The sequence below is a fragment of the Numida meleagris genome, chromosome 1 (assembly GCF_002078875.1).
Source record: "Numida meleagris isolate 19003 breed g44 Domestic line chromosome 1, NumMel1.0, whole genome shotgun sequence".
Classification (NCBI taxonomy): domain Eukaryota; kingdom Metazoa; phylum Chordata; class Aves; order Galliformes; family Numididae; genus Numida; species Numida meleagris.
Genome location: NC_034409.1, coordinates 51,527,276 through 51,546,859, shown reverse-complemented (window position 1 = coordinate 51,546,859; position 19,584 = coordinate 51,527,276). Strand labels below are relative to the sequence as shown.

General features: G+C 49.3%; 1 protein-coding gene across 4 annotated transcripts; it reads left to right on the top strand.

The window, feature by feature from the left end:
• GTPBP1 (GTP binding protein 1) lies at nucleotides 296-17,866 on the top strand. 4 transcript variants are annotated; one of them, XM_021385016.1, is made up of 13 exons: nucleotides 296-526; nucleotides 4,593-4,704; nucleotides 7,010-7,190; nucleotides 8,162-8,510; nucleotides 8,983-9,106; nucleotides 10,946-11,060; nucleotides 11,506-11,650; nucleotides 11,793-11,975; nucleotides 12,460-12,595; nucleotides 13,164-13,342; nucleotides 13,852-14,049; nucleotides 15,138-15,179; nucleotides 15,607-17,866. In XM_021385016.1, exons 1-13 carry the CDS (start codon nucleotides 338-340, stop codon nucleotides 15,697-15,699), a joined length of 2,046 nt encoding a protein of 681 aa, XP_021240691.1. In that variant the 5' UTR covers nucleotides 296-337; the 3' UTR covers nucleotides 15,700-17,866. The 4 variants fall into 4 exon arrangements, with proteins under 4 accessions (XP_021240691.1, XP_021240700.1, XP_021240685.1 ...); XM_021385025.1 differs by lacking the exon at nucleotides 15,138-15,179; XM_021385034.1 differs by lacking the exons at nucleotides 296-526; nucleotides 15,607-17,866 and adding exons at nucleotides 996-1,131; nucleotides 2,522-2,904 and having other exon boundaries at nucleotides 13,852-15,600.

Sequence of the window (19,584 nt, the reverse complement as noted above, 5' to 3'; positions counted from 1 at the left end):
AAGCCTTCTCGTTTCATTGGATCGTAGGGCTGCTTGTCAAGAGGAGCAGCTCTCCCATTGGGCGAAAAGTACTTGACACGTCGAGCGGACTCTGTTGTGTGTATATATAGAAAACAAGCCGAGCTGGCAGTGCTTCTCCCATTGGCTTCGCGCGCTTCGCGGGGGCGTGGCCCTCCGCCACGACCCCGCCCCCCGTCGCCATGACTACAGGCTAATTACCCTCTCCCCCCGCCCTCCCATTGGCTGTCTCTCCCGCGCACCGCCTTGGCGGGCGGTGGGCGTGGCCTCCGCGCCTCCCGGGGCGGAGGGGCGGGGGCGGAGAGCCGGGGCAGGGAAGATGGCGGCGGAGCGGAGCCGCTCCCCGGTGGGGGGCTCCCCTGTGCCGGCCTGTATGTTCGCCCCGGAGCCCGGCTCTCCGGGTGGGAGGCCTCGCATGGCGGCGGCCGCCTGCTCCCTGCGCTCTTCTTTCGAGGCGGAGGACGGTGAGGCGCTCAACGGAGAGCCCGAGATCGACCTCACCAGTAAGGTAGGCCCGGCGGCGGGCGCTCCGACGGGGCCCGGGGATGGGCAGGGGCTGGGCCTTCCCTCGGAGGGTCCCGTCTGGCGGGAAGGGGGTTGTAGAGATACCAAGAACTGTGCGAGGGTTCCTCGAGTTCTGTCCCGTTCGGCGGCTTTGTGGAAGCCTTTGCTCCGAGGGCCCGGCCCCTCTGTGCGGGAGTGAAGAGGGAGAGCCGTGGTGTGCGGGTGTAGGAACCTTTGGCTGTGAGGGAACGATGGAGAGCTGCGCGACGTGGGGCTGTACTGAACGCTCGGAAGATCGCCTGTAAGGAAGCGAAGGATGAGAATCAAAACTTCAGCATCTGTTGGGCCACCTGTTTGTGTCTGATCGAGCTGGGCAAGGTGTGGATACGGGATGCCAGCGCCAACCTGTGTGCGCTTTGTCTTGGATGTGGCGGGCGTGGAGGAGCACGCAGGTCTCCGAGGACTGTCACCGATTCCTGACAGCCGGAAACAGCCCAGAGCTCTGACCGAGAGGGAGGAAAGCTCTTCTCCTGCTGCTGCCATCGGTGTCGTCAGCCAGCCAGCCGTCCGCCCGCTCCCAGACACCTGCGGGCAAAGGGGAAGTGACGGGTGAGCTTTATTTTGACCTCTATTACTAGTGACTTTTCTGCACGGCAGTATACACCTGCTGCCCTCTCTTCTCAGAAAGAGTGGTGCTGCACTGGCACAGGCTGCCCAGGGAGGTGGTGGGGTCACTGTCCCTGGAGATGTTCCAGAACCATGTGGATGTGGCACTGAGGGACATGGTCAGTGGGCATGGTGGGGATGGGCTGGCGGTTGGACCAGGTGATCTTAGAGGTCTTTTCCAACCAAAATGATTCTGTGATCTCTGTCTTGGATGAGTGCTACGGCTGTGAGCTCTGCCCTGCCTCCCCTGCTCTGTTCTCAAAGCAGCAGTCCCATATGGTGAGAACACAAGAGCTAACTTGGCCTCTCCCCCTCCCCTCCCATTTCTCCGTCTTTCCTCCTGAATTATTTTTCACCACTTCCTGCTTCAAACAGTGATTCCCACTGCAGTTAGTTTGTTTGCTGGCTCTCTGTCCCGGTCTGGCCCACCTGCTCACTGTGGGAGACAGTTCTCTCCCGTTTCCCTTCCCAGTGTATTCGCTGTGAGTTCTGCTCTTCTCAGAGAACAACACTGCGGATTCTCTTATCAAGCACATCTACTTTATCAGTTGATCAAGCAAACAGTTCCATTCATCAGCACAAATCCATTATCGCATTAATCATAATAGGTGCTTGTTTTCCCTTCAATATTAGTACACTGTAGAAGTACTTATCTTTTAGGTCAAAACCATATCTCACAAAACTACTAGTGAACCAGAATTTTTTACGTTATACATTAGTTCTACGCTGACAACAGAACATTAGTAGCACTCAAACTATGCATGTCTACAGGAAATAGGAAGCAAAATATGGTATTACAGAAGGTGTTGGTGTGAGATTGAAATGTTACAGGGTTGGGTTGTCTTTCCCCTGTCTTTCCAGTGGTTCATGGTAGCCTCCCAGCCAAACGTCAGACTGTGTCATACCAGTAGAGCAGCGCTGCATGCTGCTTAGTATTTGTTTTGCCTTTAACCTTTATAGTTTGCTCACCTTGTGAGTAGGGGATGTGTCTTTCCTTAGGACTGCCTGAAGAAATGTTCACGCTATAACCTTAGCTTGATCTCAGCAGTAGCTTTAAATTGCTATTCATTACTTATGGTGTCTTTCTTGCTGATGGATAATGCAGAATGCACAGTCTGCTTGCCCCCTGGAATCAGCTCATACATCTGTAGCTGCTGCCCATCTTCAGTGTGTGTTAGTCCCAGATCTGATCAAAGGAAAGGTGGGAAGCGTGACCCCTTCCCAGACATTGGGATGGGACTTTAGAGACAGCATCCCAAATTTGTGAGATGTGTTTCTTTCTGCGATCGTGAGAATAGAACAATAACTGTTTTTTTGGTTTTTTGCCCTGTAGGAATTCTGAGATTGCTAGACCTGCATGACTTCTGCTGTCAGCTGCTTGATGTCTGGCAAAGTTGAAAGAACAAAAGTGAAGATGTTTGACTTGATGAAAACCTGGTACAAGCATGGATGGGATTTCTCAAAGGTGGGAAAAGAAAACAAACAAACCTAGAGGGCCTCTCTCCGACCAAAAAGGGATCTTCGAAACACCGAGGAAAGTGTAGCAATGAGCTAGGAAAATGCAAAACTGGCCGGGGACTGCAGGCTGCAGAAGCAGCCACGAGAACTGCTGAACAGCGCTGAAAGGTCTGATCCATGAAAGCTGCCACTTGTTCTATACTTCCTTCTCTTGACATCCCACTAAACCATATCAGCTGCAAGCTTCGTCGCCCTCAGGTAGGCTTTGGAGGACTCCTGCTATTCGGGGCAGCGGTGTACCCCCTGGAACACCCTTCAGCAGCACCATTGCTGATGGGGAACAGCATTCTGATCTGTGCGACCTGAATGTGTGCAGGTACTGTGCTCTGCGAGCTCACAGCCCTCCTGCCCAGCCCCATAAAGAAGGGCTGCAGCGAGCTGCTTTGCTGAAATGCGCCTCGTACTTCAGTCAACACCCTGTTGAAGCATTCAGACTTGTAGAAGAATGAAGCTGGTGCTGAGACTTGAAGAAATGGAAGTTAGCGTGCCTGTTTAATAGATCTTCTTGAGTCCCTGACCTGTGCTGGTTCACTAGCCTGAGCAGTGAGACGATTTGCCAGGACTTCCTGAAAGTGCTCGTTGTACAAAACAAGCCCCGCATGTCAACACACAGCCATTCATTCCTGTCCCAGTCAAACCTCTGAGCAGATTCCGGTTCTCCTCTTAGTACATCCAGTGGTCTCCTGTAAAAAAACAAAACAAAACCCAACCAAACCAGAACAAACCAGTAATAAAGGCAAAACTCAGTGATTTATAGTACAAAAGAGAAAAACTGTGGCCTTGCAGATTGGAGTGCTTTGCTATCTGTACCGCCTTGCGGACCGTGCCAAGTAGTTCAAAGCCTTAGGTAGGGCATGCATCTAGAGCAAGTACACGAGGGTGGTTGTCTCTCAGCTCTCTGTCCCTTGCAGAAGTTCTGATGTTCTGCATGACTGCTAACATCTGAGGAAAGCATTGCTTTGACTGATGTAAGCCCTCTCATTAGCACTTGCTATCCATGCTCCATTTTTCCAGATGCGCGCATTGCTGTGGTTTTGAAAGCTGCTTGAGCATTGGCTATGATCCTTTACGCTCCGAATTTCTAAGGAAGGTCTTTATCACCTATGTAGCAGCAGGTGGCAAAAGCTGAATACACATTTTGTTAGCTGCGCCAGCAAGTCAGGCTGTTTGAGGTCAGGCCTGCAGATGTAACCATTGTGAACTGCTGTAAGCCATATGCTTTAGGCAAATCTTGCACCAATTTCACACTGGTCTGGGTGCACAGTGGAGGGAAATATATCTTTCTGGCTGTGCTTTTGGTGCATGTATGTAAGAGGAGGTGGTGGAAGTATAGATTTCATTGAGTGCTGTAGGGTGGCATAGCAGCACGTACCCATGGAGCTGTAGGTTTTGCTGCCTACGTGTGCCCTACAGTGGGTCTGCAGAGCTTCCTGTTGTGGAGGAACAGCAGAAGTGCCCACCTATGGTACTTGTTTAGAGGAAATCCCTCATCCCCTTTCTGCTTTCCTTGCATGGAAACGTATTACATGGAAGTTGAAGTGGGATGTTCACTTACGTGTGGCTTTTAAACATCGGTTGCTTCAAAATGAGGTGCTTGGTATTCTTACTTGCTTTGAAGTTAAACCTTCCAATGTAAATGAGCTCTGAGCTCAGACAATCTGGTGCAGTGTCACAAGGAAATAGTTGTCAGCAAAGCTGTCCTAAAAAAAAAAAAAAAACAAGCATGCACACACATACACAGAGAATGCCAGAAAGCAGTCCTTGAAAAAGAGCCTTCCTCTTTCAGTAAAGCACGCTGTTTGATTGGCCTCCTAACGGAAGTGGGTTTTGATGGGTTTTTTTTTTTCCTTGACATCTGCACATTGGGTATTTAATCTCTTTTCCAGCTGGTGATGGTGAGTCCGACCTCAGAGCAGTACGACAGCTTGCTGCGGCAGATGTCGGAGAGGATCGATGAGGGATGCGGGGAGACCATCTATGTCATCGGGCAGGGATCAGGTCAGTACGGCTTCCTCGGGGTAACAAGAGAAATTTATAACCTCTGTGACTGCTGTTGAAGATGACCCTCCTCCAGAGTAACGTGGAAACCTTATAACAGAAGGCCATCTTACGCACTTCTTGTATAAAATCATACAGATTCTTTTTGGAAGCAAGGCCTACGTTTTCTGAGCACACCGTCCAAAGATCATGGATGTGACGTTGTAAAACCAATTTGAGTGCAGGCTTCCTTGTTGTCTGATGAAGGCCATGTTGTGTCTTGTTCACTTCTCCGTTGTAACTGATATTTTTACCCCACAGGTGTGTATGTTTAAGGTACTTCAGATGGCCAAAATATAGACCGCTGACTTTCTTTGTTAGTGTGTGCCTCTACTGTGGAGAGGCAGGCTTATGTTTTCTGAACATGAGGTCTTTGTGCCATGTTCACTCGGCTGTGACTGCATGCATTTGCCTTTGCAGATTTTAGCAGTTCAGGGTGGGCTACCTTTTTGTTCTTTTTCACCACTGGAACATTTGCATCTGATGCCGATAAAACAGTACCGTGCGTGGTCTTGCTTTGAAATGCAAATTTCTGAATGCAAAATGAGTTGTCTGTGGCTATCATAAGGCTAAAGACATACTTAAAGTATGCTAAATATCTATTGAATATCAAGTTGTAAGCAAATGTTCTGCAGGTTACTATGCCTGAGGAAGAATATGAAACCATGGTCATCAGTGCTAGGGTTGGCTGCAGTAATGGAGGGAATCGTGCTACCTCAGCACTGTTTGCTTTTCAGGTTTTCTTGGTGTCTCACAAAGCAGCCAACATAGAAGAGAAGCCAGGATTAGATGGGCAGTGGTCATGCAGCCAACTTCAAGGGAATGCTTTTGTGCCAGACAAGCTTCCTACGTGTATTCTGAGCCCGTGGTCTTCCTGATAACCACATCTGCAGGGAGATCTAGCTAGTCAGGCTAGTAAATGCTTTCTCTTCTAGAACAACTTATGGGTGTGTTAACAGGTTGTTGTTGCAATGATGTACTTAAAATAGGTGTTTGTTTCTTAAAACAGGAGGTAAAACTTCTGACTTTATTTCAGGCTACTGCGTAGCTGAGGAAGGTGGGGTTCTTTTCCGTAGATAGGGGCTATTGGAAACAGCATCCAATAGGAGGAAAAAAAAAAGATATCCCTCCACTTTCTCATTGCATTTGAGTGTCTGTATTTTTGATCATCATGGGTGAGATGACTGAGAGGCCAGGGAAGGCTGCTGGGGCTCCTTGCTACATCAGCATTGACAAATACCTGTTCTCTCTTAGCTGTTACCCCCATCCTCTACTTCTATGACCCAGAATCCCAACCATGATGCTTCTTGTTTTCCCCACCTTTCCACAACTTCTTAGTTTGCTTATGAAAAACTTCCCAGCTGCTCTACGTGTTGTAGAGCTGTGCAGTGGCTGAAATGCTGATTAGTCCATGCAAAGTGCAGTTATTGCTTACCAGTGGATGAGTCAGCCGTGCACGTCAGTGACTGCACGGCAGTAGTTTTGGTCATCCAGGTGCAATGTGTCGCTCCACCTTCCTTTGTTTGCTTGGTTTCTTACCCACAGAGGAGATTCTGGCCTGAGATCTGCACAGCTTCTGAGTAGCTAGGGTAGGAGAGCAGCTGAGAGCTCTGGTGGCCTTTCAAGTGGCTGGGTGATTGCCACTGGCTTTCTCTGACTGTCAGCGCTTTGCTGGGGTGAGCTGTGCAGAAAGAAGCAAGTTTGCCTCCTTTTTTTCCCTGCCTCATGTTCTTGTCAACATTTCTTCCAAGCACAAGGATGAAGGCAGTGAGGCAGGCCAAAAACCTTGTTTTAACTGGAGCATGTGGGGGCTAAAGGAATTGCTGCGCGGGCCAGATTTGCAGAAAAGTGGAGCTGGTACGTGTTTGTTCTGAAGTAAGCTGATAGTTTAAATTGCTTCCATGTTCACTGGTTAACCACGATGATATTCCAGTCAGAGCTTTCATTTTTGCAGTGGTTTTTCCTCTATTGCAACGTGAGAGTTGATTCCCTATCAGACTGAAGGAGATTTTTCTTGTTTGTAGCAATAGCAAGGAAAACTCTTGTAGGTGAAAGATGGTGTGTTGCTAGTATATTTTAGGACTTAAAACGAAGACCATCCTTTATACTCTTTCGCAAAGGAGGTTTGTTCTGTTCACACGGTTGATGTCTCTGGTCCATGCGTGAGCCCTGATCCGTGTGCAAGTGCCAAGCAGGATGAAATTGCTGCCTGCCGTTGCGTGCTGACGCTCACGGGCTGTCCTTTGTCTCCTCAACCTCACACCAGATGGGACCGAGTACGGTCTGAGCGAGGCAGACATGGAAGCATCCTATGCCACGCTGAAGAGCATGGCCGAGCAGATCGAGGCCGACGTGATCCTCCTGCGGGAGCACCAGGAGGCAGGGGGCAAGGTGCGGGACTACCTCGTTCGGAAACGTGTGGGTGACAACGACTTCCTGGAGGTCAGGTGAGGAGCCGGGTGGAGACAGGGTTAGTCAGCGGCCCTGCTGCATTCTTACCCTGGGAGCAGTCGTGATGCTGAGCCAGCAACGCTGATTTGAGTCCAGCTGTAGTTGCCCAGCAAAAGGAATTCAGCTTGACCGCTCCTTGCTAATGAAGTCTCCTTTTTGTTGTTGTTGCTGTCCTTTTTGCACACCGCTGTCAGGGGAGGTTTGCTTCTATTGAGCTGTTGTTTGGGTGACAGCGTGGGGATGGTTGTGCTGGAATCCCATCTGGATTTTGTATGCTGGAATTCCAGCAAGGAGTCAGATGTCCACATCTGTGTGCATAGATGCGTGTTGCAAGAGTACAAGGGTTTTGACTAATGTTTCAATTCTACTCTGAGACCGTGATGATTCAAATCACCTTTTAGTGGATATCTAATAGCTTATGTAATTTGACTTGAGAATCTACCCGGCCTTGGATGGAATGGATTTCCACCATTCGCCAACAGCCATAATCACCACCTTTATCAGAAACAGGAAGGGGATTGCTGTAGGAAAGGGTCTTCTCCTAGAAGGTTTCATTATTGCTTGGGCTTTGCCTTTTGCAGGAACAACAACTTAAATTTCTCCACCCTCCCTAGCGCGTGACGCTATTGCAACATGAAGAATACAAAAAAGGTAGAGAGATTCTAGCCCAAGCTGAGATTGAGACTTTTGAACTGCCACAGTACCTGTGTTTGACTGTAGAGACTAGGAGTAGAAGAGATATTCTGTATATGCACCAAACTATTCTGGATTCAGTGCTCCAAATGCAGTGCTCCCAGTGAACTGGGATCTATGAAAGAATCTCTGCTCTGCTTTAGAGGTCCAACATTTTTAAATTTCTGCTTGCAGGTTAGGGAGAATAAATATTTATTTGCAGGAGCAGTGGTGTTTGCAGTTTGTTTCTTCAGGTATCAGATTTTAACAGGCTCCTTTTTCCTTTTCCCTTCAGGGTAGCGGTGGTTGGCAATGTGGATGCAGGAAAGAGCACCTTGCTGGGTGTCCTGACACACGGTGAACTAGACAATGGCCGAGGCTTTGCTCGGCAAAAGCTATTCCGCCATAAGCATGAGATTGAGTCAGGCCGCACCAGCAGCGTGGGCAATGACATCCTGGGCTTCGACAGCGAGGGCAACGTGGTGAACAAGCCCGACAGCCATGGTGGCAGCTTGGAGTGGACAAAGATCTGTGAGAAATCCACCAAGGTCATTACTTTCATTGACCTGGCTGGTCATGAAAAGTACCTGAAAACCACCGTCTTTGGCATGACCGGCCATTTACCTGACTTCTGCATGCTTATGGTAGGTAGCAAGAAGGATATATGGCAAGAAAGATTATCTGCAGAAAGAGTGCTGTTTGCAGCTTTACAGCCTCAACTTCTTTCCTGTTTCAAGGTCCTCGTGGGTTGTGGAGGGAAGCAGCATCTCCCTGGATGGAGAAGAGCTGCTGCCAGGAGTATCTAGCCAGGGTTCTGGGACAAGTTCCCCAGGATTGTCAGTCACAAAGAGGTCCAGGATGTGTGATTCTTGGAAAGTGGAAGCTTTCTAGACTCCTGAGCACCTGGTTAGAGCTGTGGAGAAATGATTCCTTAGCCGATACCTTTGAGCATTTGAAGTGAGCAGGGTCTCCTCATTTGGTCCCACTGCCATGTCTACAGCCTGATCATAGCCTACTGCGTGTCTGATGCAAGACGTTCTCTGTAACCCAGCTTGCTGCAGGAGGAACACTGGAGGAGGAGCACTGACATCCATGTGCTTTGTATCCCTGCTGTAGGTTGGCAGTAATGCTGGGATTGTGGGAATGACCAAGGAGCACTTGGGCCTGGCACTTGCACTCAACGTTCCTGTCTTTGTTGTGGTGACCAAGATCGACATGTGCCCAGCCAACATCCTACAAGGTAAGTCCTACATGCTCTCTCCAGGCATGTTCCTTACCTCTGAATGTGCCATTGTCCTCCATTTGGGTTGAGGAATTATTGCTGGAGGAAGGCTGCTTTGTCTGGTTTTGACTGCATCTTAAACACCTTCCAGAAATCTAAACTTTTTACTTCCCTTGCCCATTTGCAAGGCAGTTTGCTTGTAGTCACCATTTCAGAGTTACCCTGGTTGGAGGGGCTCAGCTGGGCAACAAAAAAGTGTCTGCTATAGGATTTTGTTTAACTGAGCTCTAAGGGGAAAAGTGTACAGGTAGGGTTGTGGTTTTTGTTTTCTCTGTGGGTGTTCAAACCTGGAGAGAAAGTCTGGAAGTTCTCTTGAAATTTGCTGCTTCTTACCCACAGTTTGGATGTGATCTTAAGCTGTGGTTAGTCTTGTTCTCTGGCAGCTGCTAGGCAAAGGGGCAGCTGCTTACCTGGGCACTTCTCAGATAGACTGGCATCACTTCAGCAGCTCCTTCCTTTGTCTGACCAGCCATCAACACACAATAAATCACAGTTCAAGGCAGCCACGTGTGCGAACTGTGGTAGCAGGACTGGAAGAGGCCCAGGCGAGGGATGGCAATGAGCAGCAGGGGCTAGCAACTTCCTCGGGACCCCAGCAGTGGCCCTTTAACCTGCTTGACATGTTTTTTCAGAGTGTGACCAACTCTTACCTTTAAAATTCCCCTGATGCGTTCTCACACCTTCAAGAATGTGCTGTGGTTAATCGGAGTGGTGCTTTTTTTTTGATAAGCAGTTCCTGAGGATCAGGAAAGCGGGTGCTCCCAGTGCTGTCTGTGGTCAGCTCGTTTTTGTAAAAATCCTGAGTTATGTTTCAGGGAAACAGAAGCATCAAAATTCAATTCAATCAAAAGATAAATTGAATATTTCTATAATAAGTTTGTGAAATACATGCAAGGCCTGAGTAATAACATAATGACTGGGGAGGAAGGAGAATGTTTGGCTCAGTGAGGAGAGAAGAGCTGCTCTTGGGAGAAGCCTCTCCTGTGTCATGTTCTGTTTAAATTAAATAGACACTAGGTTTGGCTCAAATGTATCTGTGAAGAGCAGATGGCATGATTAGATGTTTGTATCCAAAACATTACTCTCTCACTGGCAATCATTTGTTCACAAAAACCATTTAATTGGAGGACAATTGGATGACTTGCTCTTTTAAACCCGTATCAGCCTTTTGTTTTCTTTCCTCTTGTTGTAAGGCACTTTGCAGGAGACTGGTGCTAGTGTGTCAGGTATTGCCCCTGCTGGATGACAGATAGGAGGCTTAGAACATAAATTAAAAAGGGGGAATTCAAAGCTGGGAGCTGGGAGATTTGTCTCAGAATAGTTACTTCTGGATCTGGATCTACGTTGTCATAGTCTTTAATGATGATCTTTACCCTTCTCATGCTTCTCTGATCTTCTGTGGTAGGTTGGTTGCCAGCCAAAGTCTTTTGAGGTTTGTTTGGTCAAAATTGATTTTTAATACACATATTCTCCGGTATGAGGAAGCCTTTCTAGGAAGAGGAAGTATTTTATAACTACTTAAAGCTCCTTAATAGACAGCTATAAAACTTCACCGCATTGCACTTGTAGCTGCAAATATCTGTGTCTGTCGCTTGGCAGCAGGCATGAAATAGAAGATGGAATGGCTCCTAAATCCCACCTTGGCTGTAGCAAACTCACAGTAGCACTCGCACACCTTTGGCCACCTTCTCCTGTCTATTAGTGGCAAGAGTGCCAGCCTCCCTTCGGGAAAGCCAGCAAAAGTGATTTGTAAAGGCGGGAGATGCTGCCCTAACAATATTCGTTTCACCCTTTAAGAAACCCTGAAGCTGTTACAGCGACTGCTGAAGTCCCCAGGGTGCAGGAAGATTCCCGTGCTGGTTCAGAGCAAGGATGATGTCATTGTAACAGCCTCCAACTTCAGCTCAGAGAGGTAATGGGAGTAGAAGAGAGTTGTTTCTCTTTCAATCCTATCTGGAGACTGGGTGAGAAGATTCAGAGAGAGTCCCATTGTCTAGATGTGTTCAGGTTGTGTTTGCCATGTGGTGTGTTGATTCCCCAAGAATGTGTTCTGAGATCGACCTGACCTGCTTGCGCACCCCTCTGAGGCAGAAATGAGAGGCTGCTTCTGGGCAGTCTGCAGGGTACTCAGCTTCCTTCAGTCCTGGAACCTTACACCTTTTCCTGAATGTCATTAGAAGACAGAGGCGGTGTCGTAGGGTTTCAAAGATGGGGTGTTGTACATCTGACTGCTTGCCAGGCTCTCCCTTCCTAGCACTGTGTGTTGAATACAGTCCAAGATTTTGGATGTCTCCCTCCATGTGGAATCCCAGGCAGGGAGGCAAACTAACTCAATTTTCATCAATTTCCCTTTACAGGATGTGTCCAATTTTCCAGATTTCAAATGTCACCGGGGAGAACCTAGATTTGCTGAAGATGTTTCTTAATCTCTTGTCTCCACGGACCAGTTACAGGGAAGAAGAACCAGCAGAATTCCAGATAGATGATACTTACTCTGTCCCGGTAAGGGACTTGGCATTTGGAGGAATTTTCCACTGTGTGTTTTAGGTTGAAGCGGGTATCATATCTAAGGAGGGATGTTCTAGAGCTCGTCCATGAGTGTGGTTGAGTAACCTTCATTACTGGTGTTTGTTTTCTGGCACAGGGGGTAGGAACGGTTGTGTCTGGGACGACACTGAGAGGCCTAATCAAGCTGAATGACACCTTGCTGCTGGGGCCAGATCCACTTGGCAACTTCCTGCCTATTGCTGTCAAATCCATCCACCGCAAGAGAATGCCTGTCAAAGAAGTGCGGGGAGGCCAGACTGCCTCCTTTGCTTTGAAAAAGGTGAGATGATCTGCTCAAGACCCCCAGAATAGGAGCTACCCCCGTAACTTCAGAGTGCTCTTGAGGATCAGCTGCTACTGGGCTGCTTCTGCAAACCTCAGCTGCCTCATTTTGTGGCACAGTAAAACCCCATAGAAACCCGGTAGGTCCCATGTTCCACCTGACAGGTGCCAGCTTAGAGCAGCGGGACCCAAGGCAATGAGGAATAGCGTTGGAGATGTGTAACAAAGCAAGAAAAGTCTCTGTGCTGCAACTGCATAAGTTGTATGAGTAAGATGTCCTCAGAAATTTCAGCTGAACTTGATTTTTGCAACCTTTGCATAACGCCGTTGCCTACTGCTAAATTGCACTTGCTTGGCCTTTTTTTGTGCATGAGTTAATATCTGTGAAATCCCTCCGGATCCTTCTGGATGCAGTCATCCAGAGAAGCAAATTTCTTCTCCAGAGAATCATGCTGAGCTTTTTTTGGGTCTCTGCTTTTCAGATCAAGCGTTCTTCCATCCGGAAAGGCATGGTAATGGTGTCACCTCGCCTGAATCCACAAGCGTCATGGGAGTTTGAAGCAGAGATTCTGGTGCTCCATCACCCCACCACCATCAGCCCACGGTATCAGGCCATGGGTATGTGTCAGAGTGCAGGCTCAGCTGTGTTTCCCAGTGGTAGTTTACATCAGCTTTAGCCTTTTCAGTCCTGATGGCTCCGTCAACCTGAACAGAAGTCTGAGTTTTTCCTTTAGCTGCCCCAGCAATCCGTTAGAGAGACAGGAGGGAAGAGACTGAGAAGAGTAATGGGGAGAAATATGTAAAAAGGAGATCTGTGACTCCAAGGGTTTTTGTAGCCTGCCTGAGCTATATCTCTGTGGTGCAAAGATTCTTAATCTTCCAGTGCAGATAGACTCATTTTGGGTCTGGCCCTCTAGCCCAGCTGCTTGGCACGTAGGATTCTGTTAAAGGTGCTTCATAAAGTCTCCATCTGAAGGCAACTGTTTTATCTCACATGTGTTTTCTCTTTGAGAACTGAACAAAGGCAGACGTGTGACGCATATAGGCTATGGTATAGAGTCAATTTTCACACGTCAAACTCAGCACTGTTAGTTGTAAAGTAGCAAGAGCTGCCTTAGATGTCTTTCTGAAGCACATTCCACTAATGGCACCGGTTGTTGAAAGCCTTTGTGCATTACATTCGCAGTGCATTGTGGCAGCATCCGTCAGACAGCCACAATTCTCAGCATGGACAAGGACTGCCTGCGGACAGGGGACAAAGCCACAGTGCACTTTCGCTTCATCAAAACCCCAGAGTATTTGCATATAGACCAGCGCCTGGTCTTCCGTGAAGGCCGCACCAAAGCTGTGGGTACCATCACTAAGGTAAAGGCCAAAGAGTCTGAGGTTTTTTTGCCCATTCGCTGCTTTTGTCGCTGAAAAGCCAGCAGGAGAATCCCAATAGCTCTGGAGAATTGAGGGAGGAGGCTGTCCTTCCATCACAGAAATCAGTCCTGACGTGGGTTGCAGATGACCAATATGCTTTGCTGTGTGGTGGGTCTTGGCTGGTACGAAGGAGGGGATGAGAAGATAGGGGGTGAGCCAGATGCCTCTGGTTCTTAAGGCTCGGTCTCTTTCTGAGAGCTTCCAGCTGGTCCCTTTGATTCACATGGTGGAGGTCTGTGTGGCATGTCATCTGAGTGGCACTTCCAGCCCCATAGGGATTCTGAAGGGCAGATCAGGATTTCTTTGAACAGCTGCTGTCTGCATTCTTCTCCCAATATATGTTGCTATTAATTCTCCCGGGGTTTTTTGTTAAAAAATGACACTGAACCTTAACAGATTGGCCTAGCAATTTTAATGTCGCTTGTGTCGTCTCCCTTTGCGATACGCAGTTACTCCAGACCACCAATAACTCCCCGATGAACTCCAAGCCACAGCAGATCAAGATGCAGTCAACAAAGAAGGGAGCTCTTACAAAACGAGAGGATGGTGTTCCTCCAGTTGGGATGGCAACTGGGGGCCCAATGGTGGGGGATGAGCCCCCCTCAACAGCCGCAGCACCACCAACACCTACTGCCCTGCAGCCATCGGTAAGTGAGGGAAGCAGCTTGTCTTTTCTAGCTCTTTGCCTCCTGTTTTCCAGCTGTTGGAGGAAAGGTGCTCTAAAGCACAACTGTTATTCTCTCATCGCACTCACCTTGGGACTCAATGTGTGGCTGAAGCAAGTGGGAATATAAATAGTCTCACGGCAAAAATCAGAATTATCTGATGACTGGATGACTCTTCACGGCTGACCTTTCAGCAGCAAGCAGTGTAGGGACCTGGGACACTTAAAATTGGTCCTCAGGGGTAAGGCTGTGTAACCCCACTTTGCAGCATGTCTCACTGCTTCACTGTGCTCGTGGTGGAACAGTTCCTCCATACGCCCAGTAGCTGAAGTAGCAAAGCATCTAAAAAGCACTCACAGAATGGATCTGTGCTGTCTGAATGAGAGATGGAGCACCCCCACACTAGAGAAACTACAACACAGGTGGTGGTATCAGGCACAGCTCAAGGAAAGAAGATGAAGATATCCAAGGAGAAGGATACAGTCTGGTTTTTTGGTGCTCCTTTCTGGAGCCAGGAGTTGGACTCCAGCAGGAGTTGGATTCCAGCTTGGGATATATTATGATCCTGAGGAAAAGCCTTTCACTTTCTAGACAGATTTGTCCAAGTTGCCCTGTTGGTTAGGACTTTTCAGCTTGTTTTTTCCAAGAAGGATACCCAGCTGTCAAAGGAACAGAAACTCCATTGTAACTGCAAGCTTTAGGAGTTATTTGTCAGCTTTATTACACAGATTATCCCCTTTCACTGTGCTTACCTGGTAAGCAGCAAAAGGTTCAGAAACTGACTGTCGGGAGTCTTGGTCAGCATTCTCCCTTTTAATTTTAACTGTAGAAGTTGCCATTGGTCAAGTGTCAGCCTTCTGAGCCAGGCTGGCTTCTGAAAGGGAGCCCTCTGGTAGAGGTTCTTTCCTGTGTCTATGCTTGTGGCTTCTCATTGATTGCTCGTCACCTTGTTGTGGAATCACTGTGGTTATAGGAAAAGCTTCCAGCTTGTTTGGTCCCTGCCCCTGAGAGTCTGTGTTGCTTTTGCTCTTGCTGATCTCTGTCTCTCTCTCCTCGATGCTTCCCATCAGCCTGCACTGGATGAAGAGCCCCACGTCCGTGAGGGCAACAAGGTATTTGGCTACTTTGAATGAGAGTGGTGGGTTTGCTGGCTGGAGTCTGGGGACAGAGTCGTGCTAGCAAGAGAGTGCTGGGAGGGGGGCCCTCCTTCCATTCCCCACAAAGCCAAGGGAATCTGAGATCTCAGTTGCCCAAATGCTGAGCTCTGTGGCTCCTGCTGACTCCTAGAGGAGTTAAGCATCCAGAATATTGGGAAATCAGGTCCTCCCCAGCTCAAAGGCCCACGCTTCGTAGTGTGTCTGTCTGTCTCTTCCCTCCTTCCGTCACGGTGCGTCTGCGTTTTTTCCTTCCTGCAGCGGTAAGCAGCCCATCAGTCACAGCCACCATCCCGGTATCTGGATGTGTGCGTTGGACTCCTGCTATGTTGATGTCCTGATGTAGAGGTCACTGCGCACTAAGATGTCTCTCCTTCTTTTTCAGTCAAAAGTTGGAGGAGGAGGCCGGCGACGAGGAGGTCAGCGCCATAAAGTGAAGTCTCAGGGAGCCTGTGTGACTCCTGCCAGCGGCTGCTAAATTTCTTACTCCTCCTCCGGAGGAGGAATTCCTCCCCTTCCCTTCATTTCTTATCCAAAAGATCCAGAGCAGCTCAAACCAAAACCCATCCCAGCTGACTGGCTGCAGAAGAATCTTCCTTTCTCCTCAAAGGAGAAGACGGAGAGGAACATTAACTTATAAGCTAATGAAGGTGATAAGACACAGAACTGAGTAACTGACACCTTCCTCCTCCCCCTGTCGACACATTTTTGTACATCATGGGCTTAGTTTTTATTCTTATTAGTTTTTATTATATTTTGTGTGCATGAAGATGAGAGGAGAGACTGGATAGAGCCAAGAAGAGCCAGTTAGCTGCCTCCCTCCTCCCTCACCCCCGTTCTGTCTGCAGGACTTGCTGCTCTCTCCCACATGCTATCTATCTCAGATCCTGAGGCTGTCAAACACCTGAAATTGCAGACTTGCAGTGGTTGAAACTCCTTGTTTAGGATGACTCTCTATGGCATTGTTTCCTCACTGCTGTGGCCACATGCCAAATATGTTTCTGAGTTCTCCCCCGTCTTAACCGATTTATAAGTGGTTTTAATTTCAGGTTGTAGTGACAGAGATTTGAAGGAGATGATGGCAAGAAAAGATTCATTAGCTGGAGGTCTAAGAGGGAAAGAAATTGAAAAGCAGTTCTCGATCTTAAGTTGAGGAATCCCATACTAAATATCATTCTCAAATGCATTAGTAGCAGTTAAGATTTTTTTTTAGAGGCGGAGTTAAATGGGCAGTGGTTTGCCCATCCTGATCCCCTTCCCATCCTGCTTTTCCTATTGTCTGTTGGGTGCTTTTTGGAGCAAATCCTACCTGCCTCTCTTGGCTGTGGCAGCTCAGTGAACAGTATTAACAATATTGTGCAGGAGCACTCGGTCCGTCCCTTGAGCCAGAGAAAGAGCCTTCTCACCTCGACGGACAGAGACCCCACGGGTGGAAGCACACGTTTGGAACAGACACCAGGTAAAGACGACCTCGCCTTGATTTTGTTTGCTCCAGGATTTCCTCAGTGTTTTCTAGAACTCCCTGGCCCAACTTTGCGGTGGTAGAAATGATACGATTTGTCTTCTTCCCTCTTGGCCAAAGAGGGACCAAACTTAGAGAAGTGCTTTCAGGTTTGGAAGTACGCAGTCATTTTTCTGTCTTTAATTGAATGGATTCGATTGTAAATGGCAAATTCTAGTTCCGGGAAGGCCCTGCAAGCATGCTCTGTGAGTTACCAGCATCATGTCTTCTAACCCCAGGCCGTGCGAGCCATCAGTTCCCCGTTTGTTCTCATCTCTCTCCTCACTCAGCCTCTCGGTGGCTGCCTGCAGGACAGGAGTTACCCCCTGTGGGTGGGAGTGCAGGGCCATCTGGAGGGAGATGGATACCAGCAGATGGCTGCTCTCCCCGGGCTGACCTGGCGTGGTCACCTTCAGTTTCTTTGAGGGCCTTGTTCCCCAGCGGAAGACTCCTAATGGAGGGAGGCTTTAAAGTTGTAGTCTGTCTCCAGAGGGCCCTTCCTGTTCCTTGCTAGAAGCGTAGAGCTCATTCCATTCGCCGCGTGGTTTCAGGTGGGCTGGAAAGCCAAGGTTGGAGCTAGGCTCAAATGCCAACCAAGCGAGAGCAGGCAGTAGGGCTTGAGAGGGAAGAGCTCATCTCCTGCTGCGGATGTCGGCGCTCCAAGAGCATTAAGCAGCGTGGTGAGGTGAGGAACACCACGGAGGGGAGGTACTTTGCCTTAGAGACTGTAGCGGCCTGAGCACGGGGAGGTCAGCCGGTCCTTTCCCAGCTATGTGCCTAAACACCAGCGCTCTCCTGGAGAGGGGGGAACCATAGGCGGCTACAACACTAATAGCACCCGCATTGTGAGGGTGTGAAGTGTGGCTAAGCAGGGCACGAGGGCCTGCTGCGTTCGTCCTGGCCCTGTCGCAGCATCGAGTGCATCAGATTTCACTGCCCTCCGCTTCCGAGGGGGGCGGGGGGCCCCGGCGGTGTTCTCTTTCTCCATTCCTTGTGCTCCAAATGAAGGAGACTGCTGAGACTGGAAGAGGGTTTACTTCAGTTCGGGTGAAGGAGGCGGTGCCATCTCTTTTGTGACCAGCATTCAAAGATCACTCGGGCTGGTGTGATCTATAAAATAAATTTTAAAAAAGTTTGTTCCGAGCTCAAGGCTGTCACGTGGCTTTTTGTCCTTCTGGGAAAGCTGCGCTCGCGGCTTGAATGTTCACCTGGCATTGCTCTCCTTTGCTGGCTGCAGGAGGAGGCCGCGCTTGCAGCAGGGAGCAAAGTCCAGAGGATTGCTGTAGCTGAGCCCCTGTGGCATTTGCTCTACGTAAGAGGTGGTGCTCCTCAGTGGTGGGGAAAGGCCAAGCTTAGCAATTCTGTAATTGGTGAGTGTAGGCTCCAGCCAGCTCTGGGGAGCGGGGACGTTGTCCTTGTGCCAGAGATTTCCCCCAGACACAAAGCAGCCTCCCAGGGAACCGTGCGGTGGAGAGCCAAGACTGGGGCAGCCCCGGGTCACGGGCACACCACAGAGCTGTAGCACTGCTAGAAGGCAGCAAGCAAGGCTGCAGGCTTTGGTTTAAGTGGCCCAAGGAATTCAGGCCCGTAAGAGGGGCTGTTGTGCAAACCTGCATTCCTTTACGCAGTACAGCAGCTGGAAAATAAGGATTGGGTATGAGAACACACAAAGAATAGCTACAGCCATGATGCTCTCACCTCTCTGCTGTTCCCACCTGCAAACACACAAACCAACCAAGCAACCACCCACCTCTCAGCAGTTTTGATATAATTTATTTGTCTTGGTCTTCTTTCTTTCTTTGCATAGGCATAAATTACAATCTGTTGATTAAAAAATACAATGAACAAAACAGTGCAGCATTGGCAACAGGCTACAGCATTAAGTACATCTCCTGCCTGTAACAGTCTGTGGGTGCAGGGCAGCTCTGTAACACTGCAATGGGGCAAACTGAGAGCGAGGGGGAGGGGAATGGAGGAGAATGGAGCAAAGAGCGGTGCTCCAGCCCTGTGCTTATGGCACTTCCTCCAGCAGATGGACAGCCCTAATGCAGAGGAGAGCTGCATCTCCACTCTGCTCCTCATTCAGATAAACACAGGACAGGTCTGGGTGCTCACCAGCGTCACCGCTCGCAGGCAGCTGCAGCCAAGCTTAAAATAACTCGGGCTGTGGATGCCAAAAGTTGAAGCTCTTTGCTCAATATAGGAGCAAATCTATTCCTCTCCCCAGCAGCGGGGCCTCCCAGCCCCACGGGGCCATTTTAACCGGCTGGAGATAGGGACAGCATTGCCCTGATCCCCTGGGGCTGACAGCCCCGTGCCCTCCCCTCTGCCCCTCGCCTCACCCAGAGCAGGGATCAGTGCTCAGCGCCTGGGAGGATGATGCCAGCATCCTACAGGGCTCAAACACCACACGCAAGCCCTGCAGCTTAATAACATGATTACTTTCCAACTAAACGCAAGACAAACGTGGCGGTTAGAAACCGTAAGAGAGAGTAAGCTGAGCTGTAAACCGAGGTGGGGGGGGGGGGGGGGCTCAGCGAGCCTCCTCCACCCCATGGCCCACCCCAGAAACCAGATGGGAGAAATGGTACCCAGGACAACAGCTCCCAGCAGCAGCTGCCTCTATCCACACATGCCAGTGGGTAAGTGAGCTCGGAGGATGTCCTGCTGGCACCCAGTGCGGGGCCCCGTCCCCCAGCCCAGCTGTGCTCTTTTTATTGCAGCTTATCCTACAGCGCGCGCGTCCCCCCAGCCAAGCAAAGCTCTAGCCCCACTGCGAGGCGAAGCCGCTCGCTGGAGTTGTGTCACGTCACAGCCCGTCCTCTGCAGAAGTACAAATTGCATGGAAGAAGTTTTTCCATT

What these genes read in the sequence shown, in the direction of transcription:
- GTPBP1 (XM_021385010.1), top strand. Translation starts at nt 338, where the DNA reads ATGGCGGCGGAGCGGAGCCGCTCCCCGGTGGGGGGCTCCCCTGTGCCG. An exon ending in AGATCGACCTCACCAGTAAG is followed by an intron (nt 527 to 4,592) that starts GTAGGCCCGGCG and finishes TCTCTTTTCCAG; the next exon opens with CTGGTGATGGTGAGTCCGAC. An exon ending in CTGACTTCTGCATGCTTATG is followed by an intron (nt 8,511 to 8,982) that starts GTAGGTAGCAAG and finishes TCCCTGCTGTAG; the next exon opens with GTTGGCAGTAATGCTGGGAT.